Source organism: Homarus americanus, unplaced genomic scaffold (genome assembly GCF_018991925.1).
Source record: "Homarus americanus isolate GMGI-L3 unplaced genomic scaffold, GMGI_Hamer_2.0 scaffold4060, whole genome shotgun sequence".
Classification (NCBI taxonomy): Eukaryota; Metazoa; Arthropoda; class Malacostraca; order Decapoda; family Nephropidae; genus Homarus; species Homarus americanus.
This window is the reverse complement of record NW_024746161.1, coordinates 11,349,731-11,375,430: the sequence shown is the minus strand read 5'-3', so window position 1 is coordinate 11,375,430 and position 25,700 is coordinate 11,349,731. Positions and strand designations below refer to the sequence as shown.

The window sequence follows — 25,700 nt, the reverse complement described above, 5'->3', positions numbered from 1 at the left end:
GTCTGTAGGAGCTGTGTGAGTGTCTGTAGGAGCTGTGTGAGTGTCTGTAGGAGCTATGTGAGTGTCTGTAGGAGCTGTGTGAGTGTCTGTAGGAGCTGTGTGAGTGTCTGTAGGAGCTGTGTGAGTGTCTGTAGGAGCTATGTGAGTGTCTGTAGGAGCTGTGTGAGTGTCTGTAGGAGCTGTGTGAGTGTCTGTAGGAGCTGTGTGAGTGTCTGTAGGAGCTATGTGAGTGTCTGTAGGAGCATTTGGTTTAGAGTTTAATTGTAGTACATGAACTCCAGTTCTAAGACGATGTGCAGTACAAGCCTCACCCTGTTTTTTTTGTAAATTACACTATAAGAATGCATTTTAAAACAATCGACGTAAATGCATGTATATACACAATATATGGTAACAAAGCATGAAACAGTACTGGATGAACATTCTTGTAAAACAGTAATGTATATGATTAAAACCCGACTACTTAAGACACTGACCTTCAAAACCGATTCAAAGAAAAATACCACGCGTGAAATAATGCTTCAAAATTTATGCAAATGGATATAAACCAATATTTACGCTGGTTCATATTAAGAAAACCCTGGGTATTTTTCCCAGGTCCCTTGTGCCGCGTATGCCGCCTGACCAATCAACGTCGACGAGATTCTGATTCAGCCAATCAGTGGTGAGCACTAAGATTCTATCTTTTCCCGCCTGTTTTAGCTACAACTTCCATATCCTGAAACATGGATCTGCGACAATTTTAATTAATCTTTCTTGAACATTGTGAAAGTAATGCACATCTCGAACAATGATGCAATATACAGTTTTGTGAAGTATGGCATCATAGAAAACTGCAACCCGTCACCAATGCAGCAATCGCTGTCTGCACGAGACAATTAACATACGATAAGATATTTACTGTTAGGCTAGGCTGGGTTTGGTTTGGTTAGGCTAGGCTGGGTTTGGTTTGGTTAGGCTAGGCTGGGTTTGGTTTGGTTTGGTTTGATTAAGTTTGATTTAGTTAGATTTTCATTTCAACCACAAACCCATGAAAGAATAGAGGCGGTGATTGTTGTATTGTACAAAACTGCACAGACCTCTTGGGCAAACCAAACCAGCTGATCTGAATTGACCATATCTTACTTGACCACACATAACCGATCTGACAGCTATTTTACCTGACCACAAACTACTTGACCTCACCTGAGTTTAATTAGGTTTCACTAAGATTAATGCCAAGATATACACCTATTGAATATAAACCGGCCTTGGCCTGTCCTGCGACTGTCTCTCTGACTGCCCTTCCTAATCGTAGGTATATAAATTAATCTACTGTGTGTGAGATTATCCTTGATAATCCTGGGGACAGTATCACCCATTTAATCCATTATGCATTGCGGTTTACAAACACTGATATAGCTACGCTTAGGACCTATTCCTTGGCTATTGACGATTTGTCGAAGAAACAATCCCGCCAATACCAGGCATGGGGCTATAAAGCCGGTGTAGGGGGCATCAACCACTCTAGGTGGGCTAAGCTATAGAGTGCACGGTGCCTGATGGTGAAACAAACTCTAGAGTAATTTGCAACCTTGGAATCGTTCACTCTAGTGTTTTTCACCATAGTAGAATGTATCTCACCTGAAGGTAAAAAATGCACTCTAGAGTGTTCGGTGCCTAGGTGCAAATTACTCTAGAGTGTCTCACCATCAGGCACCGTGTACTCTAAAGCGTAGCCCACCGAGAGTGGTTGATGCCCCCTACACCAGCTTCGGCTAAGCTGAAACACAAACATGAGACAACAGAAGCACTTGGGTTGAGCCCTAAGATCTATTAACCTACTACTATTTTCAAATTTCCTCACTTTTCCTCTTGCATTATCCACCAATCTCAAGTCCCTCCAAAGTCCACCATCAATCCAATCTAAGCACTTTACTTCACCCATCGATTCGATTCTGAAAGCATAGTTTTTTGCTTGGCTTCGTAAGTCTCTAAAAGCTACGGCTTCGAAGCCAAGAGGCATAGCAGTGTTTAAAGTGTTATCTGCCCCGTGGGTTGTCGCCATCAATACATTGTTTAATGCAAATTTTAATCTGGAAATTACTCTTCTTATTGGCGTTTAGCTAGATTGATGACTATTTTAAACGCGGCGATTGATCAATCACTAGTAACTACAGGATAATTAGTGTGATTAACAGTATAGCTAAATTGTATGACATGATACTCTGTTCTCGCCTGCAACGCTGGTTCGCATAGCACCGGGAACAAGCAAGAAGACAATCTAAAAGAGGCTGTATAGAACTTATTTTCGCTCTGCGGCTGTTGACCGACCTTGCAATACGAAAGAAAAATGAGTTATATAAAATTTCTTTTAATCAATTTCGTATGAGAGGGAACTCCTTTGGCAATGGAAACGGGCAGGTGGAATAGGCGGGGCCAAGGTCGCTCGCCTTCCGGTAGGGGAGTGTGTTTGCCCGTGCGAGATCCTGCAAACGGAACGGCACCGAGATGGATTCCTCCTGGCTGTCTCCAAGGCCTGATGTGTGCACCATAATTACAATTTTACATCGATGGAGCAGCTACTGTCTACTCTTCATAACTATTTATAAAATTTTGTGCATTTTTACATAGTCGTCTGTTATAGATGGTTATTCGTGCACATTTCATGCCCGTACTTGCATGGATTTAATGTTTCTGATTTCATAAACTTTCTTCCTTTATAATCATATCCAAGAACACACATCGTTTGTGATTTAATTTTTCGTTTAAATGTTATAGTTTTGGTTTATATTCTTTGTGGACCATAAAGCTTCAATAGTTTTTATTTAATGTCTTATTTGTATATGTAATTTGAAATTTTTGTGGTCAATAAACTTACCTACCTGATTAATGCTCAAAACGTATTACTAATTCGGTTTCGTGCTTTGAGATGAGCCTTCTTTTATAAACTAAGTTTTTTAACGCTGTCTTTATAATAATCTACTTTGGCTGTCTCCCAAATTTCTGAATTCATTTTGTAACCTTTTGAATTCATCATATCTGGGAGTATCTTTAAAATTCTTATAATTTCTCAGGGCCTTGTCCTGCCTTCTGGTCACACTCAAGATCTCCACCGTATGTTGTTTCACTGATAGATTTCGCTGGAGCAATATTCCTATTAAGAACAATATTGGGTAACCATGCATTTAATGGGCGTAAAACCACAAGTATCAGAAACTACTACTACTTTATGCAATTTATCGTTTATTAAATGAACAAAAATAACCTAAATAATATACTAATATTTAGGTGAAACTCGAGTTTAGGTTAGATTAGCTTGATATACATTACGCTCGTTAAATGGAATATTACCGAGCAACTTTAGGACAAATTTATATCGGAAACTTCTTTCTTACCTCTTGAATAAAAAAACAAACAAACACAAACCCATTATCACTCTGTTACTTGGGAATTGGCTTTTGTTTACCCCGTAAACAACTCCTTTCCTCGTCCTTGTTGCGACGTCATTGCTTGGAGCCGAGAGGGCGAATATCGGATATCGTCGAGTATTTCCTCACCCTTATCCAGTGCTTGCAACAGTCACCGATCAAAAAGTTCTCCAACGGATCTTCTATTCTTCCCGTCAAGGAGTGTTTCCGGTCTTCTATTGTGCTCAGACAGATTTACTGATATCACTAGAAAATGCAGAACAATTATCGTTCCAACTTTGCCCGCCATCTAACGTAAACCATATTACTGATAGATCTGTTTTCCTCTGTTTCACCACATTTCACTCACTGTTTTCACATCTAAACCACCATTAGATATTCATACTTAATTCTGAATCGCCAGCTGATATTAAAAGTTGGTAAGTTGGTGTAGCTTGTTAAATCCGGCAGTAAGATCATTTTCATTTAATGAGGCTATACTTTCAAGTTACTGTACTTGACAAGGGACGAAGATATGAGGTCAAATAACAGAATTAAGTGCACACTTTAAATCCAACAACGGGTCCAGGAAGTTCGTAAGAATCGTACGATATAAAATAAAACTAAACAAGAGCGTCCTTGTGAAAATATCTCATCTCATTAAACAAGAAAATTTTAAACAATTAGAACAAGCCAACTGGCATTAATTTGCAGTTTATAAATATTATTATTAATATTCAATATCCTTACACTTAAATGGGCTTTAGTAATTACAGAAACCATCTCTCATGCTTGTAAGTATTATTGTACAGTATACTGTATATCTCTTAACATCTTCCGTTGGTGAATTTTCTTACATAACTGGAAATCTTTGCATTGCCCTTGAAGGATCTCTCCACAGCTACTCTGCACAAATTTTAAGTCTATACAATATTATATTTATTCTGCAGACGAGAATAAAACTGCCATTTTTTCAGCAAAATTGGGAGCTAAATCCTATTATTATCGAATTGAAGTAGCCATAAAAAACAAAATAATTAGTTAATGATTGTGTAATTTCGGTTATATGCTACATAAAAACGCTTACCGATATTTCCTAAATGTCTAGGTGAAGGACTGGGCTGGTATAAAAATTACAAGTTTATCGGAGTCCTCTATTTTATGACATCCTTCAATAATTTTTCAGTGGTTCATAAATGCCTTTATAATTAATTGCTTAATTAAAGGACATTTTCATTATCCCACATTACGAGGACCAGAAATGTGAGTGCTGGCAGATATATTCAGTACACTCAATAAAAAACAAAAAATAATTCGATTTGCTTTATTAGTTAAAAACAGGTTCTTATGTACACAATGTTATAAGGAATTTATAAATAACTAGTACAGAATAGCACAGGTGATAATGATTTTTATAACATTAAAGCTTGGCTATAGTGGGTACAAAGACATGAGCCCAGGAGAGGTATATATATACTGTATGTGTGTGTCTGAGTGTGTGTAAAATCTCTCAAGACCAACCAATGACTAAGTCGGCCTTACTCCCATCAAGTAGAATATTTGTCAGTAATAGCAACTAAATTCAGATGGTTGACTCGAAGAGCTCTGAAATCTATACCATAGGCTGGGTCGTTAAAAGAGTAGAATAAAAGTAAGAAATTTAAGTACAATGGAAATATAAATATGTAATAAGTTTTGTCTAACGCTTCGGTTATTATAGTTATGGTGACGTTGTAGGGAGGACTCAGTTATATAAATTAAAAGACTTTTAACAACAATGTATTCAAAGAAAAAATGTAGGCTAATTTTTTTTAACACACTTTTGTAAGATTCTTAGAAAACGGAATGAAGTTAAAGGGTAAAAAGTATGTTTATACGCTAAAAAAAATATACGCTGTACAAATAATGTTCATATAAATTACATAATACTTAAACATATAAATAACAATAAAATACCTCTTCTATCATCAAAGTACTGTTGTTATGAAAGAATAAATTCAGATACTATACTGTATATTTTTTTAATGGGGATTAGCCCACCCGGGCACAGGTCACTGACCCACATCGGGGCCTGGGGGGCGAAAATGTAATAATAATAATAATAATAATAATAATAATAATAATAAATAAATAAAAATATGAATGAAGAAATAATAATGATAATACTATTAATAATAATAATAATAATAATAATAATAATAATAATAATAATAAAGACGCAAAAAACGAGATCAAGAGTGAGAAACAATATATGTATGTTGTGTTGTCAAAGTAACGGAAGCAATTGAGACCCTGCAATTGTGTGTAAATGAGGCAAAGGGTCAGATCAACAACATGGAACTTGGTCACAATTTTTGTGGTGCCATATGGCAACAGGGTCAACCATTATACAACACATTATGCTTCCAATATCTTCCCAGGAGGTAGTATCTCCCTGTTTGGTAGCTATCTACTACTTGTTGACAAATGTCTACTACATGTAGATTAAATTTACATATATATATATATATATATATATATATATATATATATATATATATATATATATATATATATATATAATACAATTATACATACACTGATACTCAAATATATACATTAGTGAATGTATGTAAAATTAAAAAGACTTAGAAAGTACGTAATAAGGTATTCTCAAGACTCTCCTTACTTGATAAATACACTGAACATTTACACCCAATTCACAATTATACAGTATAAAAAAGGTTCAAATTAAGTATTGTTGTAACTCTACAGTAAATAAGTAATACTGGAAATATAGGGTAGTTAAATAGGAAAAAATTACACTTACTATCCAGTGTATAGTACAGTTTATAAAAAATATGAACTATTTCATAAAAAAACCTCAAAAGGCTTGTTAGGAAAATGTATCGCAATGAAACTGGATTTTTCATGTGTACAACTATTAGGCTTCAGTCGAACATACAAGAGAGGATTCCTGGTTAGACTACATTCTTAGTCATTGGATCCATGTCTAGTGAATAACAACCACCACCCCCTGCACGCTGGTGTTCGACATACACAGTATTGACCTAATTTGCAGATCTGTGCACTGTGTTACAAGTGATGTATGGTTTATGTGTCAGGTAATGAAGCAAGAATTACATGTCCAAATGCTTAATGCTGTTTCATGAAATGTCTGAGATGTATTGTACTATTTTGATACTTGATCCTCGGTTGCGAAAGTTAGCTTCGTACTGATACTTCATCTGATTAACAGCAAACTCTTCTTATCATTTACAAGTTTGTTGAACTGAAAGTACATTGCTTACTGTGAGATACATTTTACAGCTTTGAACTCTCCTCAGGTGAATATCCATTTGACGTATTTTCAGTTGTTTCTGACTTATATCCTGGGTTGACATTGCCCAAGGAGACAGAGCTATTGTTTTCTTTCAGACCTTCTTCCTCATGAACCTAAAAAAATAAAACAAAATAATTACTGAAAATTGTCCTATATGGTAAGAAAGCAATTCTCCTTAAATATAATAATGCTTAAACTACAAATCTAGAACTTGTAGTTATTATGAAACAGTAAACTCATACAGATAAAGATTCTCCCACTTCAAAACATCATTCACTAATTATTGCTTCCTGGTTTCTAGACTGAAATTTATGATTGATTTACTGAGGTACAGTTCACACGAAACATATTACAGCCCCGTAGTTGATGTCACCCAATCGACACTATTTCCTTGATTTGAGTCAACAACCGAATACTCACATAGTCTTCCCCAAGACCGTCCAGTCCTGGTATCCAGTTCTTGAGCCACAAGACAGCGGGAGAGAGGCAACGAGGGTCGAGGGCCCTTACGTCTTGCTTGCCAGTCACCAGCGTCACCAGCATACCCACCACGATCACGGTGAAGCAGCCCGTGGCAGAATACCACATGTATGACAGGCGGTATATGGCCAGAGGCTCACCAGGATCACTCTCACTGTGGACAGGTTAAATTGTGGTCATAACGTTCATGAAGTATAATATTAGCAAACAAATATCAGAGCACTGTTAGGATTAATTAACTAAAGAACTTAACATAAAAGTGTAACATACTGTATATAGTAAAATAAATTGAAAATGCAGAAAGGGAAGTCAAAACTACTTACGGTATAGGTGTGAAGGTCGGTTCAACGATGGTGAAGTTGCACCCATCAATACTCGTGGGCAGGGAAGGCAAGTGTATCTGACCCGAAGCTTTGGCCACCTGATGACCGATTCCGATCCAGAACATGAAGACCAAGCTGACCACCTCACCAACGAAGGCTCCCTGTTGGGTGAATGACAGTAAATGGATGCTTTATCCGTGATGCACAACAAATGTGAATGGCCACCTAGCTCAAACATTTAGAGGGTAATGGCGTTCGAATGCTGTGTCGACCAAACTGCCTCCTTGTGTTCCGAAATCATGAAATACGATGTGCTGCAAGCTCACCTGCCCTAAAGGGCTGTCAAGCCTATAGAACCCATTTACACTGTTTCTCTATCACCGAATTTTCACTAATTATTAAAGAGATGTGAATGTGACTATGATATATGACAAAGAGGAAAACAAAAACTTACGGTGGAGTTGGCCCAGGGGAAGAACATGCCGAGGGTGAAGACTCCCAGCAGAGGCCCTCCGACCACACCAAAGATGCTGAGCGCCGCCTGAGATAGAACATAGATTACTCAGTGTGGTGCAAGTGGTGGTACAATGATACTCTTAACAGGGTTCTGGTAGAAAAGCGGAGCACAAAATGAAAAAATGACTTTAAATTGTGTTTGTATGTAACAAATACAGATAAACAAATATTTGAGAGCTTCATTACGAGGTTCTACTGTAGGTGTACACGACACAGAAGCTCTATTGTTTGTTAGTGTTCTTAATTCGTCAGCACACAGCTGCTCTCTATATATGCAACCAGAAAAGTAATGCTCTTTCCGGTTTGGAATATTTATTACTAAAAAAACAAAAGGGATATAGTAATAAAATTTGCTGCATCATATTCCTTAGTTAATCGAGTTTTTTTCTTTATAGGTGCAGTAGATTTGAGAGGTATTATCTTGGTGGAGAAGATAAGGCGTAACAATGGCGTCTAATCAAGAGAAAGCGCAATGTGTTGTCTGGTTTGCAGAGAGCAAATCAGTGACAACAGTGCAAAGACAATACCGCCAGAGGTATGGTAAAGAGCCACCCTCAAACCCAGCATTAGGGCAGGTTTCTTTCTGGAAACAGGCAGCGTTTGTGACTTGCCCCGAAGTGGACGCCCAAGGATGTCTGAAGAGTCCATTGAATCTGTTCAGGAAGCAGTCCAACGAAGTCCCAGAAAGTCTGTTCGCGCTGCATCAATGGAGCTTCATCTACCTAAGACATCCGTACACCGAGTACTCCATAAAATACTGAAATTGCATGCTTTTAAAGTGCAAATAGTCCAAGCATTAGAGCTGGACGACAAACCTTGACGTTATGAGTTTGCATGCTTAATGTTGGAGCAAATTTCAGAGAACCACAACTACCAAGACAGAGTGATGTTCATCGACGAAGCAACTTTCCATGTGTGTGGACGTGTCAACCGCCATAATGTACTCATGATCGTGTGATAGGCCCATTCTTCCTTGTCGATAAAAACGTCACGGACAATGTCAATCTCGATGTCTTAGACAATTATGTAGACCCCCAATTGGATGTTTTGCAACCAAGTGTGATCATTCAGCAAGATGAGGTGCCTCCACACTGGAGCTTAATGGTAGATTTTTTCTTGTGGGGCTATGTAAAGGATTGTGTCTACAAAACACCTGTACCCAATGTTGCAATCCAACGTCAACGAATAACCGATGCAATAGCCATGGTAACACCAGATATGCTAGCCAACACTTGGAGAGAAATCGCGTATCGGCTGGATGTGCTTAGAGCCACAAAACATGTCGAGGTCGTTTAATTGCACCTGCAAAGAAAAAACTCGATTAACTATGGAATATGATGCAGCAAACTGTATTATTATATCCCCTTTGGATTTTTAATACTAAATATTTAAAACCGGAGAGAGACTTTCGGGACGCCTTGTGTGTGTGTGTGTGTGTGTGTGTATATATATATATATATATATATATATATATATATATATATATATATATATATATATATATATATATATATATATATATATATATATATATATATATATGACTCGTAAACTCACAATGGACTCTCAGAGAGCACTTTAAGCTTGAAAGTGTGCGAAAAATCGGCATATTTACTATTTCAGCAAGACCGGAAGAATAGCATGCCAATTTATCGAAGGTTCAGTGGTTATAAGATAATCTATAAATACTCTTTTGCAAAAGGAGTGCTAGTAGAACAAATTAAAAGTATGTTTACATTTAAAATGTTGCCGAGTTGTTCTGCTACGAAGACGAGTGCAAAAGTGAGCAGACCGAAGAAGAGTGAGAGTGCTCTGGAAGTCCAGGTGGCAGCGTTTTCAGAGATGTTGGGATAACAGCCGGCCTTGATAAAGTCCTCCAACACGATGGCCGCTAAGGAGTTCATTCCGGAAGACACGGTGCTGTTGGCATTACAAATGTAAATTTTCACATGATCTGTTGAGCGCTACGTAATTTAGTTAAAGGTGTTGTATATATAAATGATTCAGTATCTGGAGACTTTCCCAGACAAATCTGGAACAGAACCTCCTTTGGTCTGTTTACCTGGACGTCTGTTGCTTTTATAATTCTTCAGTTCCTCAGATAACAATAAGAATTGTTTGTATAAATTCCTCAGAAAGTTTTTGTCATGAGATAAAAAAAGATTATTAAAATTCAGCCATAATTTTAATATATTCAGGCAAAGCAGCATTACCTTAAAGCCCCGGAAAATACACCAGCAACGAAGAGTCCTGGGAGACCTCTCCATTGGCCAAGGGTATCCATAACGAAGAGCGGGAACAGCTGGTCTCCCTTGTCAACCACACCTGAGCGGATGGGGTCACAGTCGTGGTAATTGGCGTACACAACCATCCCACCGAAGCAGCAGGTGAGCATCAGTATAAACAGTCCCACAAAGTTGATCCACAGCGCATTGACGGCCATCTGTTTAGTCTGAACGCTGAGGTATCGCTGAATCTGAGCAGTGTAGATCAAAATTTAGTTTAAACATTCTCATAAATATTGTATTATATAGTGAAGAGACTTTCTATGGTGTTTCTAAGAGAAAAGTTATGGTAGGAAACTTAATGCTGTCTGTCTTCTAGATGTTGTTTGTCTGTTAGTCAATATTGCACCCAGAAAAAGTAGTGAAGTCCAACTACAATTAGACAATGTACTTAAAAAAATATGTAATTAAAATAAAGCAATGCTGTTCAGATATATAACTCTACAGAAATATTAATTTTAGTATGTAACGATACTCGGTTAGTGGAAAGCCGATCCCTTTATTGGGACAAACTGACAAACATTGCCTACGCAACAAGAGAGAACACCTCCACCACTGATCCAACACTGTACCTGTGCCTGGTTAACACCGTAGACGGTGATCCAGGTGAAATAACCTCCGATGACAAGGGTCCAGAAGGTGTGGCGGGTGGTCGGGTCAGGGTCGAAGTCAATCAGCTGAGCTCGGCCGCTGTCTGCATTTCTCTGCCACACAACATCGAAGCCGCCAATGTCGATGGCGCCCTTGATGATGACGAACATCATACTCCCATACATGATGAGCGTCTGGGGGCAAGACCGTCATTATTCGCTAATCTCACATTTTTAATCTCTATCTTTGTATCTGTTTGTCTCGCTATTTACAAGTGAATGTAGAGTACACTCATTTTTTTTCTTACAGCTTAATTATCGATACCTATCTATAGACATGTTTTCTTTAGATGTCTTTTCATCTACATGTTCATCTTCATTGCTATCTGTCTATCTTAGGGTCGAAATATATATCACCGCCTGAAAATGACCCTCAAACTTATAAATATGATGAAGGCGACTCACCTGGAGAGCATCGGTCCAGAGCACCGCCTTCATGCCGCCGAGTGTAGTGTAGAAGATGCAGACGAAGCAGATGAGGGAGACGGAGATGTAGACGTTAAGGCCGGTGACCTGTTCTAGTGCGAGGGCTGGGGCGTACACCACGATGGCCATGTACAGCGTCATCTGTACACATAACAAGCTTGTTAGTATAGGTAGAGTGTCACCACATATAATTTCTGTACAGTTCATGCATTTTACACCTACAGTAAATATGTAGTTGTTCTTTTATATTGGTAAATATACTTAATCAGTAAAATCAACATACAAATTTACTTCGACTTAGAATGTATATACTGTAGACAATGCAAGTATACAACATACATAGACCGTGCAGATATACAACATACTAAGACCGTGCAGGTATACAACATACAGTACCTAAAAGTGCAGGTATACAAACAATGGTAAATAGTAGGTCAATTCGACCAAGTACAGCTAACAAAGCCATCCGACGTTTATTTCTACTAGGGTCCTTTGCTTAGGCTTGGTTACAATAAACGTGGAAATTTATAGTCGAGTACAACAAACATTGCATTTTACTTAAACTATCCGAGAACGATGGATCACTTCAGTATTACAATATTGTATGGCCAGTAATATAAAACTCACTCTCTTCTTTCGCTGAAGCATAATTGGCTATTTTTTAGTTTTAACTTTTACTTGTTTGATGCTAATACTGGTTTTGATGATAAGCAGAGTGTTATAGTAAAGGAGAAAGTTTTTTTTTGCTTGAAAACACACAAAAATACCATTATTATTTTTATTATTATTTTTATTATTATTATTATTATTATTATTATTATTATTATTATTGTTATTATTATTAATATCATAAAACAGTGTTCATTTTCCCTAGTTCCCTGCTGGTTCACGCCCATAATCCTTATTGTGTTTCTTGCCAGATATTCTCAAAACAGATCACTGAAAATCTTAGAATACTTCACAGGTGATTATACTTCTTATAGCCCCATGACGTCCCCACACCTTAATTGACTGATGTAGCACTACCACCCTCCCCAACCGCACATTTTTACCTTCCTTACATTACCACCAAGCTGTAGTCCCTTCTCCCTAGTCCATCACCACCTCTACTACTCACCTGGATAATAAAGACGAAGGAGCCCAGCCAACGCACCGACCTGTGGAACCTCCTCTCCAGGTACTCGTAGGCGGAAGTGACCTGCAGGAGAAACTCGGTTTCAGGTAGTGGACACAACCAGTGGGTCGATTTCTCGCAGGGCATTAAGCCATAACTTTCACTATTGACATCATTCAAGACCATTATTATTTAGTTACAGTTACTAACTCTCAGTATGAACTCACCTCTGCCGCAATATCCTCTGCAGCATGGAATACAGAAAGGTCACACTGAGAAGCACTTCCCTACAGCAACATTTTCCTCACCAACTACCAAGGCAAATACCATCGTTTATAATTCAATAAGAACCAAGAGAGGGGAGAGAGGGTTGTACCTGGAGCTTGTAGAAGACCGGGAAGTAGAGGTAGGCAGCAGAGGGCGTCATAAGTACATAAGCGAACCCGATGAGCCAGTAGAGGAACCCGAACTGGTACACTTCCGACGGCGTCCCCAACAGCGTGATGGCCGACATGAAGCTGTCATGACACACAAGAGAATATACTGTATATTGTCATACCTGATGAGTCATTGTTAGGGACTTCTACAGTTAGTATAATCTGTATATATGTTCCGACACTCTTACATACAAACACCTCTTTAAATGTTTTATCTATCCTCCCTTGATGTCCTTGCTATCTTTCATCTAGTGTTCCCTTTATCATCCACATATTTTGCTACATAAATTATCTCTCTAATACTCTTATATCTTATTATATCGAATTTTTCTATTTTGTCTAAGGTAAAAATCCTTCTTTCTTATTTTTAACTCCCTAATTTATTACGTGACAGTACAGGTACTTGTGTTCTTCATCTCATCACATGCGTCATAACAGAAGCTAAAGTTAACCTATTAACCTGTCTACCTTTCAACATTCTACAACTCACTTGAAACACCAAACCTTTACCACCAATTAATTCTTCAGTCACAATCAGATTTTCTTTTTCTCCCGAACATCTCATCTGAAACACATTCCCAGATTTATTTGCCATTGTCAATTCTTCAATTGAATCGGCCACTACATCACTCTGGTCCAAGCAAGACTTTCCCTTGTTACGCCGTCATGGAGACCTAATGTTGCTTTATTTACCCACAACCAGTTCTACCCTTTCTTCCTATTGCCCATTATCTTGCAAAAGTCATTAATTTGTTTTTGTTTTATTTTCTATTCACATTAACATTCAACATTCTTTCTCGCAAAGTTCATCAGAATATATTCTTATATTCTCTAATTTTCCCACTTACATATGTGACAGTTCATCTCTGTACCGTTATGACTGTTTCCTTCCACTGTCACCCATTCTTATTTTCAATTCACACTTATCTGTCCCACACAGGCAGTAAATAACCATCACACGCACTTCTCCACACAAGGTCAACACTTCCCACACCTCCTATTTACTATGTCATACACTTTTTCTGAATATTTGAGCAGCTTTGCCTCTTTCTTTTCTTTGCTTCTCTCCTCCAATCGTCTCAATGCAAATATTGATCCATTTTCCCTCACTTTTAATAGAATCACTTACATACCTTCTATACCTTTCGATTTATCATTTCTTCTAATTTATCACCTGTTCTGTAGTGTTTTCTCTACCATCGTACATTATATCAACTCTCCAAATCTCTAGTCTTATATATATATAACACAGAGAATTCCAAAACTAAAAAAAATGAGGGAGGGGAGAAGGAGAAGGTAAGGGGACGGATGAAGATCAACTGATGAATTATTTTTACCTGGCAATTAAAGACATGGCTACTGGGAAGGCAGTCATGGACTTGCCAGCCATTAGAAAGTCATTTGTGTCCTGTTTCTTACTGAAGCAGCCATAAAAAATGCCGATGACGGCCGACACCAACAGCATGCAGCTGAACACCATGTAATCAATCCAGGTGAAGCGATCCACCAACTCATCCACGTACGCCATGGTGCCAGCAACAAGGAAAGTCCCTCTATAAAGACTAGGTAGGAGGCCTCTGGTTTAGGTGGTAGTGAATCACCCAGCGGCTCGGGGAAGATGTAGTAACTCAATTGTTGCTGTGCCAGACAACACCTGGAAAGGAAAAAATAATATATAATTATCATATTCAAATGAAGCATGTTAATATATGCAAATCAGGCTTTGAATTTTTCACACGCAGTAACAATGACATCGACAAATTGCTGATGACAAGCTAAAACAATTGTCCTCTGCGGTAGACTGACGCTGTTTACACACTTAGGCCCCTTTAACACTATGCGGTTTCTCGCCGCATCGAGATGCGGTGCGGTGCCGGACATAGCAGTCGACTGACAGTTCTTTTGTACCTCTTCACACTAAGCGGTTGCGGCGAATTCGCCAGTCCGACGCCGGATTGCATGTGCGGCGTCTCACTGGACTTGTTCGGTTCCGCGACCATACGCTGCAAACTGTAGACAAGAGTCCTCCAAAGTTGGGTCGCTGTACGCGGCAGCCGGACGAATGTGCGGCAGAAAACCGTGGTCTCCCCGGTGCGGCGAACCGCATAGTGTGAAAGAGGAGTACAAAGTGTGTAAACAGCGCCAGTCTACCGCAGAGGACAATTGTTTCAGGTGTTGTAGGTGTAAAACACTGGTGTCTCTCACTATGTGTTGAGGGTGTCCTATGTTGGTGTTTCCCCCTGTCTCACCCTGCTGCATGTGGGTGTCCCCTTCTTACCAGGTAGTAGGTATTAGGCAGCTACCAAACAGGGAGGTACTACCGCCTGGGAAGATATTGGAAGCATAATGTGTTGTCTATGGTAGACCCTGCTGTCATATGGCATCACGAAAATTGTGACCAAGTCCCAGGTTGCTGATCTGACTTTTTGCCTCATTAACACACAATTGCAGGGTCTCAATTGTTTCACTTACTATTGACAACACAACATATATACTGTATAGTGTTTCTCACTAATTTTTTTTTCAATTTGTATTTCTTTATGGTTCTTTATTATTATTATTATTATTATTATTATTATTATTATTATCATTACATTTTCGCCCCCTAGGCCCCGATGTGGGTCAGTGACCTGTGCCTGGGTGGGCTAATCCCCGTAAAAAAAAAACTCTTAAATACAGACGTAAACATAAAAATAAGAACAACTTTTTAGTCCCCCCTCAATGTGAATGATGACGTATAACAGGGAAGAATCACAGGAATTATATATCGCCATCCAACCTCAGGACACAACACTTTACAACAGTTTATACGACGAGGAAATCATAAACAAACTATCAATAAGTTGTAGCAGATTCATCCCTGCACAGCTAAAAACCTGGAACGTCAATGTGGCATTTAAAAACTCATGCACTGTTAAACAAATGTTAATCAAGAACTCCCCCAACAACACAATTGGTTGCATTTATAAAGTTCCTTGCAAGGAATGTAATATGTTTTACTTAGGCCAGACAGGTAAAGATCTTGCAACTAGAATTAAACAACACAAATACAGTGTTAGGACAGGCCAGGAATCCAATGCTCTGTTTGTTCATTTGAGGGATAACAAGCATTGCATTGACTGGGATAATGCCTCCTCAATATTACCATGTAATTCAATTGATAGTAGGAACATCATAGAATCTAGTCTTATTAAACATACCGAAGCATCCAACATGAATTTGAGTAACGGCATGTACAAGCTGGACAATTTTGTAATTAAGAAGATTTGTGATCAGGTGAGAAGGCCGGGTCACTTGACCATCTGACCTGACCACCAACCGTTGTGTGCTATTTAAAGATTAGTAAGGTCATTACCTAATACCTGACCATTGTGGACCTGGTCTCACCCTCCTCTGTATATATACACCTTGATTTGTATTACTCTCTCTAGTCTGTACTCACCCCTGAAGATGTGAATTACACGAAAGCGCTTGGGAACTTCGTGTTTTCTTCTTTCCTTGTGGTTATCAGCATATATATATATATATATATATATATATATATATATATATATATATATATATATATATATATATATATATATATATATATATATATATCTTGATAAAAAATCACACGGGAAAATGGAAACAACGGAGTACCTTAGCTTTCGTCTTTATTCAAGACATCTTCAGAGGCAACTGGATTACATGGACAGAGAGAGGCTTAAATATACAGGGTGACCTAAAAACATGAGGTCAGGTCATAATGATGACATCCACTAATCCCCACACCAACACACACGTAGAGGAGCTTAAGAGAAGGGTGATGACGTGACTAGACAGGTCAGGTCAGAAAAAAGGGACCCACAAAATAACTATCATACATCAAGATCAAAGGTTTTCAAAGCATTTTTAACCTTGGGCCACTGACAAATAAATTTATGTAACATATTATCAGTTTTGAACTGACCATCACTAAGGTTTATTGATTTTAATTCCTTAATCAAACTAGCTTCAACCAGAAGTCTTTCTGTGACACAAGATGATTTGAATACTTCTAAGCTTTTTTCCCAAGCAATGGGGTGATTATTATTCCTAACATGAACGAACAAGGCACTGCTTTCAGATGCAGTTCTGATATTATACTTATGCTGTTTGATTCTGAGCTGCAGTGTTTTTCCTGTCTGACCTACATAATTACATAAGAACATAAGAACATAAGAAAGTGGGATACTGCAGGAGGCCGACTGGCCCATACAGGGCAGATCCCTTTCACACCCATCCCAGCACGTCCATGTGCCTATCCAACTTCGTCTTGAAGCTCCCTAGCGTCCCCGATCCTACTATAGCACTCGGTAGCCTATTCCACATATCCACAACTCTATTACCAAACCAGTGCTTGCCTATATCCTTTCTGAATCGGAATTTATCTAATTTAAAGCCATTTGTTCTAGTTATTTCGTTATTACTGAGCTTCAGAACATCTTCCATTTTACCCTTGTTAATCCCACTTACCCACTTGTACACCTCTATCATATCTCCCCTAACTCTACGCCTCTCTAATGAATGTAAGCCTAAGCTTTTCAGTCTTTCTTCATATGGAAGGTTTCTAATATTATGGATCATTTTGTCATTCTTCTTTGTACTCTCTCCAAAGAATCTATGTCCATTCTATAATAAGGACACCAGAATTGAACCGCATAATCCATGTGTGGCCTCACTAATGCTAGGTAAAGTTTCAAGATAACGTCAGCAGTTCTATATTTCACAGACCTAGATATGAACCCAAGAACTTGTTTGCCTGGTTGCGAACGCTAATACATTGTTTTCTAGGTTTCCAACAAACACAACAAATACACCCAGATCTTTTTCACAAACTGAGTTTTCTATTTCCGTGTTACCTAGTTTATACTTAACGTTTGTATTCGTCTTCTCTATCTGTAGTACCTTGCATTTATCAGTATTAAAATTCATTTGCCAGTCTACTGACCACTCATGTAAGGTATCTAGATCTCTTTGAAGGTGTTCAAAGTCACTGTCTGAATTTATCACTCTCCCCATTTTGGTATCATCTGCAAATTTACTAATCCTACTAGTTATGCCTAAATCAAGATCATTAATGAATATAACAAACAGCAGAGGGCCTAATACAGATCCCTGGGGAACTCCGCTTTTGACCACACCCCAGTCTGACTTTAATCCATTTATGCTGACTCTTTGTTTCCTACCAGTTAACCATGACCTAATCCATTTTAATACTGATCCACCTATTCCATGTGCTTCTACCTTCCTTATCAATCTCTCATGAGGGACTCTATCGAATGCTTTACTGAAATCTAAATAAATTATATCATATGACTTATCATTATCTACCGCTTCATATACTTCTGAGAAAAAGCTAAGCAAAACTGCAAAACTGCAAAAGTTCAAGGGGGCCTTCTTTCCACGTCTGTATTCTGTCTTTAATAGTTATAGCAGCAACAGCAACAAAATGCTGAAGTCTTTTTCTCTCAACGAGGAACTCCTCTTTATCAATGTCGTCGTGATCGTGATCGTGATCTATTTGACACTCATATTTATCATCCAAAAGATTCAATGGGGGTAAGGAAGGCATATTTCTCAGCAAGTTATGAAGCTGTTGAAAAAATTTCTCTCCTCAATTCAATGTCGTATGGCAATTCAGCATCTCGTGATCCTTCACCAAACATTTGTTTCTTCTTTTTGGGTCGACGCTGACGCTCCATGACTATCCCCAGATCATTGCAAATTTCTTTGGCATAGTTAACTCCATTACTCACCAGCTTGTCCCTGTTTTCAACTAGAAATGTTTCTAATGCCCTGAGTTTTATATCACATTGTTGTATGTTCAACCCCTTGGTTTGGAGGTAAGTCTGTGTGTCGTTAATTTCTAGAAGGACGGGTCCCCACAGGCCAAGAAAGCACAAAAACCTTGCCCTGACAATTTTCTGAAGAGACTTATTCAACCTGAAGTGCCGGGTTGCAAGCACCAGTATCGTGGCCCCCTTTTGGACATTCTCAGACGGGATGACAGTACTCCAAACAGAGAAGCACTTCACCATTCATATGGATTAAAGAGAAAGAAATAGAAATTATAAAATTCAAATAGACAAAGAGAGAAAGAGAACGTGACTCCACAACTGCATCAGGAGTGTGTAAGAATCAACCTGGTGGACAGTGTGTGAGCAGCCATCCACCAAACGATAATATTGTTATTTTGTACGTAAACAACACTTGCATCACTACCCAGGTTCACACTCTGCCTGTACTGTACTTGCGCTTAGGGGATACTGTACATTATGGCTTGGCACACAGAGCATTGGTAAAGAGTCCAACGTAAGGAGATGATCGCCACGGTTATTTGCTGGTAAAGTTATTCGCTATCCATGTGAAATAATCTTCAGTGGGAATAGGTTGTCTTAGATAAAGATACTGATAAAGAAAATGTATATGCCACATGAGAGTTAATTTCCAATAAAGGTGTGTTGATTTCCACATTGTAATAAAGATGACCGTAGTGTACAAAATCGCTGAGAGATGAAAGGAGTGAAGTTTAATAAAGATGATGAAAAGCAAAATTCAGCTGTCCTCATCGGCCATTTTTCTGTTCAGTCCTCAGGTCTTGGTTTACTTTCCAGGTTTTAGAGTAGTCTTCAGGTCTTGGTTGGTTTAGTCTTCTGCTCTTGGTTTAGTCTTTCAGGTCTTGTAATGGACGAGTTGACGGTCGGAATTTTTTCGTAAAATGGCAGGTCAATGGGTAAAGAAAACGCTTAAATTCACTGTGGTAAAGATATTTTTAAATAATTTGGGCCAAAAGGTGTTAAAGGGTTAAAGTTGCTAGAAAGTCACGTGACTGCGAAAAGCTCTGTGGTTGGTTGTGACGTCACTGACTAGGGCGATCGGCAAAGCGAGAGGTAACCATCTGGAGTCCTGTCACCCCGTCTGGTCCCCGAGATATGCTAGGGACTGTCAGTTGGTTGAAAATGTTCAAAAGAGGGCCACCAGACTGGTACCTGCCCTTCGGTACCTCAGCTACCCTGAGAGATTGGAGCGCCTGAACTAGCCTTGACTACAGACGGGCAAGGGGTGAACTAATTGAGGTGTATAAGCATCTCAAGGGGCACTACTCAGTCGAGTGTCCTTACTTGGAGCTGGCGGACGCTCGCCCCACAAGGGGCCACAGTTCAAGATTGAAGAAGCCGCAAGTCCAGGAAACTGTGAGGGCAAACTTTTTTGGAGTGAGAGTTGTGAACTCTTGGAACAATCTACCAGAAAGTGTTGTGATGGCACCGAGTGTGAGCTCTTTCAAGACAAGACTTGACCAACACTGGAGCAGGTTCAGGTACATTCAGGAGCCGGCGCATGCCCAGTACTTGCCAACAGTGCGTAACAGAGACGTGACCGATCACCCAACCGGCTAGCGAGTCCAACATTTGGTGAAGAGGATAAAAGAAAAGGAAAAGTAACAGAGACGAGACCGATCGCCCAAGCAGCTAACGAGTCGATGAGTGGTGAAGAGGATAAAAGTAAAAGAACATAAGAATGGAGGAAACTGCGGCAGGCCCATTTACACTCAACCCCAATCGCTCATATATCCATCCAACCTATGTTTGAAGTTGGTCTTCACGGCATATTTCTTCAGTTACGAAATATGCATGAATTGACCATAAAAAAATATCCTTAAAATTTACCTGAACGTGGAATTTGGGGTCTGAGGAGGGCATCCTTTCTACTACCTACGACTGCAGCCCAGAGGTGTTTGAAACTAGTGACGTCATTGTAAATGTCGGTTCTGTTTCTAGAGAAATGAAGTTGTAGTGGACGTCTCCCCTACAACTGCGTAGCCACAGCCACCACCTGCTACCGCCTTCCCTAGCAACCAACCAGATGTTACCGTATCTTAGCAACGGAACTAGTCACCGGCGACTTTCTGGGTTTTCCCAACATGATTCATAGAGGACTGGCGGCTGCTGCTGGGTATATAAGCTCTGTCTCTCCATTGAGATTCATTCTGACCATTCTTCTTGAACAAGCAACACCTCCTCCTCCGCCGCTGCCTGGCTGCCTTCGCTCCTCCTCGCCTGCCTGGCGGTCCTCGCTCCCGCCAGCGAGCATGGCGACCCACCAGCTGTCCTTCTCTGAGCTTCCTCACCAACCAACTCTCATTCTGCCCGTCTTCCTGAACAAGCAACACCTCCTCCAGCAAGCTCCACGCTGTCACCATTCATTCAACCAGGAGGCCAGCAACAGGCAACATCTTCTCTAACGAAGCTCCTGCACATCTACCTCCTTCAACACGCTACTCACAGAACGTCTCCACTGAGCAGCCCCTCACCATACGGCACCTCCAGCACCAGACTGTCTATCATATAACTTATATTATACAAGAAAACCACATTAGAGTTTCCTTCCATCCTGAGTGCTAGACAACATTAATATCTCGATACCCCTACAAAGTTATCTCGACTATTATAGCAGGGCTTTAAACTTTTATTACAAATTATACATACCGTATCACTCTACGAACGTGGCAATGTATTTCTTGTGTTTGCCCAAAACCGCCAACTCGTCCTTTCTCAGGGCGTGGTAATGAATCATAGAAAACATATCACCAAGTCCACAAATATTCTCTGTGGAGGCGCGGTAGAGGTAAACTCAAAGACCTCCACATTGTCATTATTCGTTTACATAGAATTTAAAATTTCTAATACTGTAGTTTATCGTTGGAAACTTAGATGTACTAAGTGTACATTTTCACTGCCGATATATGGTAAATACAATAACAATAGCAAACACTCAAACATACACTCTGAAACAAGTCAACAAAAATCATCACACATATACAAATAAAACGAGTCAACATACTCATAAAACATAATAAGCAAGACTCAAATTCTCAGGTCAATGTTGTCCAGGCACCAAGGAAGTGCATTAGTTGCCCATCATGGCCAGCGACCAGCGGCGGCCTCGTTAGAGGAAACAGACAACACACAACTCCTTCTGGGGAAGACTTGTGAATTATATCCTCTACCTCCTGCATCAAACTTTAAGGTTAAGGCTAATTATGGTGAGACTAGATAAACTCAATCCTGAAAGAGGTTTAGTACCAGAGGTGGATTGATTTAACACACGCCCAGTAATGGGCAAATGTTCCATTAATTAAATGTCAGGTAATGGTGTAATCATCAAGTGCGTGAGAGAGAGAGATATCGGAAATACCAACACCAGTATGTCTCAGGGGAACTCTGTAATCAACTTCCGTGACATGTTTATTTGATTAACACTGATAAAGATATAACATGCATCTTGCAGAGATGCAACTCAGTTTGAATCTAAAATGTCATATTTATTAAGGTCAAGGAACTAGGCTATAGGCCCTCCATATACAGGCTGATGAAGCGAGAAAGGAATAAGCACTGGGCATGGAAATATGTCAGGTTTGGCTAGAACCCATAATGTACATCGTAAAATCAATAGACAGCCGGCTATAATATCCATCAGTATTAGAGAACCAAAAGAAAATCCGCTCTACACAACACCTAAGTCAGCAAGGATGTAGAAACCACTTACGAGGTGTCTGGTACATCATATTATACAGTAGGTCAAGTTCACAGTTGACTTTCATCCCGCCCACCACCACACGTTTCCCCTGGTGCTTGTGAACCTAACAATTATAATGAATATATTGTACTACTACTACTACTACTACTACTAAATATCTTAACTTTTGTGTTATCCTCGGAGCTCTATTATAATTCCTGCTGCGGGAAACGTGAAAAGAATGCTCGTACTTCTATAAATGTAAAATTTCTTTGTTTTGAGTCATATAATGGCAGGAAGAAACTGCCACCCTGACACACATACACGTGACGTAATGATCAACACGCTCGCCTTGTAAGTAGCTTTATGCCATTTGCCTCTGTTTACCCAGCAGTAATTGGAAACCTGAAAGTTAATCGATTTACGGATCGTGGTCCAGGGTAATGGTAAGCCAGTGCAGTTAGCGAATTGTCCGGTCTTCTTGGACTATTCCTTGGCACTGGGTTATATAACTAGTTAACAGAGTGTGGTTGCTGTGTTGGCGACAGCTTCTACGCCTTTAAATTAAATAAGTAAAATTCACGCCTAGGTGACCCTGGGATCATCCAGCCTCTGACACGAAGGGCAACCAAAATATGTAAGTAATGTACCCTGTGTGTGTGTGTGTGTGTGTGTGTGTGTGTGTGTACGAACAAATGTTTCCTGGTGACACTACTGGGGTACTCCAATAGCAGCAACTACTGTGAAGGTGAAGCCGGAAATCTGGGCGACAGAGCAAAGTTCCTGTGTTGCGCGCTGCTACCGACATCTGTTGTGCGTAATAAAATGAGGAACAGTTACCAAGAAGTAGCAGCAGAACCATTTAGTTATCATCCCTCTTGTTGTAGTGACTTAGTAATAAGAAACCGAAAGATGAAACGACCAGCCACCGTAAAGATACAAAAAATGTTTATCTAGGCAAACACCCTATAACATGATTTCCCCAGCACCGCACACACACACACACATAGATTCAGCTCACCCGTCCTCCGCTGTCCCCTAACGTACCAATGGAAATAAGCTTATGATGGTTTTGTTGAGTTATCTCTGCAAGAATCTATTAACTGTTTACACTGTTTGTATTCCTCCGCTGACTATGTACAGTCCCCTTCACTAGTGCGTTAACAGAGGCTCCTTTTAAAAACATTCCACAAATCATTATCATTGAGATATTTGTTTTAATATTGTTTTAATTTTATTCCATAGTATGTTTACAATTGTTAGTTCCCTTCTGTCGAATATAAACAAACACACGGCTGCAACACTGCAAAAAAGCTGATGAGCCCCTGAAAACACACTAGTGAAGGGGACTGTACATTCAACAAGAAGAATGGACGAGTTGACGGTTCTGGGAAAACACAAGAAATACACTCTGCCTCGTTCTTAGAGTGATACGGTATATATAATTTGTAATGAAGTTTAAAGTCCTGCTATAATATTCGAGCTAAGTTTATTGCAATGGCGTCACTCGTTTCAAAATTATCGCTGCAGTCGGAGATAGCAGAAAGGGTGACCTCTTCAGACCCCAAATGCCACATTCAGGTAAGTTTTAAGTATTGTTTTTTTATGGTCTAAGTCATGGCCATTTCGTAAGTTAAGAAATGTGCCGTGAAGAGCAGCTTCAAATCAAATATCATATATTTTTTAACAAATAGATCACCCGTATTAAAAAAAATAAAAAGATTCTGGATTGTATGTTGAAGATTATCTTATTGGTCTCTATCACTCCGGTAGATTTAAATGCCTTCACCCATCAACACATGAACACGAGAGACGGAAATTAATTTATCGTTGAATCTACTCACCTCAACATATATTTAAGAGAGATTATTTGAACAAAACCCTTACCATTAATAACCATAAATATTGTGTGAATTGGAGAGGCACACTAAAACACAGATGTTTCCCACGACCTCAACATCCAGTGAACTAGAACCACTGTCAGCATTATGCCACCAAAACGTGTTATCAAACGCCAGGATAGAAAGATGGATTAACGTGAAGGAAAAACCAAGTTACACTACGCCTTTACTGGTCCGTTTTCTCAGGGTACACTAGGCAACATAGGCTAACACTCTGCCTTATTAAAAAGAAGAATCTGTTCGCGTTGTAAATGCAGCACAATCTACCACTTTAGTTTCATCTGGTAGGAGTTCGGGCTTCATGGATTTTGTTAAAAATTATATGGAAATCAACTCGTTTAACAATCTATCATGGATATAATAATTTCATATGCTAAATTTTCCATTTACATTTCATAAAAGATGCATAGATACTTAAATGTTGAGTCAATATCAATCGAAGGAGCATTAGGGCAGTATTAACACCACAAGAATAAGCGGGTAAACATTTACACATCATTCAGACTACTCACAAATATTATATACAGTAAGCTGACTCACGTGAAGGGTCGTGTAGTTAGGTGGGTACAGCGAGGTATGGCTGGAAGGTATGGTATCACCACATCGCTTCCAACACATACAAACACGAAATTCGAGAAGCTATAACGTTAGTTTCGTGTTGTTTAGTAAACACAGGGGATAAACACGGGAAAAACTACTGTAAACAGCAGTTGTGTGATGCGTACAACACTCTTTGGGCCAGGCGCACAGTGGGACTTTCCACACAAGCCACCTTCAACTGGACGCGTCAGGTAACAAACTGGCGACTTGGTGGTGAGCCAGGTGAGGCGTCAGTGTCGGCTGAAGAGGACCACGGCCACTCTCATGCCCCTCCCCCTCCCATTTCCTCTAACCCTGTCGACCTCAAGCCTTTGTTTTTCCGGGAACTTTCCACTAATACTTAGTAGTCCCAGTGTTGACAGTTTTATTTTACACTAGCTTGAAATACTGAGGGCTAACAAGAAGTTGTTTTGAAAGTGAGGGAATCACACGCTCCGTAAAATTTATTGGTTTGCCTCTTGGAAAAGCATTTGGTTTTATCTTTAAAAAAGTTGAAAATAAAATCACTCATTTCGAACCCGACGCCAAAAATCCATAGTTTTTTAGTTTAACAAATTTATTGACAAAGCTTGGAGTGCAGTTTACCTACTCTGAGTAATTCAGTCAGGTCTTGACACTGAGGGTGGTAGCACTTCTCACTGCCACGCAGGACAGAGGTTCATACACAAAGAAATACATCATATTCATTAACAGTATATATATATATATATATATATA

General features: G+C 39.4%; 1 protein-coding gene across 1 annotated transcript; it reads right to left on the bottom strand.

The window, feature by feature from the left end:
* Positions 1–5,948: 5,948 nt before the first annotated feature.
* Positions 5,949–25,595, bottom strand: LOC121878921 (sodium-coupled monocarboxylate transporter 2-like). Its single transcript, XM_042385351.1, has 12 exons — positions 24,924–25,595; positions 14,280–14,596; positions 12,882–13,023; positions 12,509–12,589; positions 11,371–11,532; positions 10,888–11,100; positions 10,244–10,506; positions 9,767–9,950; positions 7,969–8,055; positions 7,515–7,675; positions 7,132–7,345; positions 5,949–6,824 (listed from the first exon to the last, which is right to left on the bottom strand). The coding sequence occupies exons 2-12, from the start codon at positions 14,468–14,470 to the stop codon at positions 6,693–6,695; spliced, it is 1,830 nt and encodes a 609-aa protein (XP_042241285.1). The 5' UTR covers positions 14,471–14,596; positions 24,924–25,595; the 3' UTR covers positions 5,949–6,692.
* Positions 25,596–25,700: the final 105 nt, after the last annotated feature.

Excerpts from the sequence above, each read along its gene's own strand:
- LOC121878921 (XM_042385351.1), bottom strand. The coding sequence starts at position 14,470 with ATGGCGTACGTGGATGAGTTGGTGGATCGCTTCACCTGGATTGATTAC. Across the intron at positions 12,590-12,881 it reads CGGTCTTCTACAAGCTCCAG|GTCACTTCCGCCTACGAGTA; the intron begins GTACAACCCTCT and ends TTTCTCCTGCAG. Across the intron at positions 6,825-7,131 it reads ACGGTCTTGGGGAAGACTAT|GTTCATGAGGAAGAAGGTCT; the intron begins GTGAGTATTCGG and ends TTATTTTTTTAG.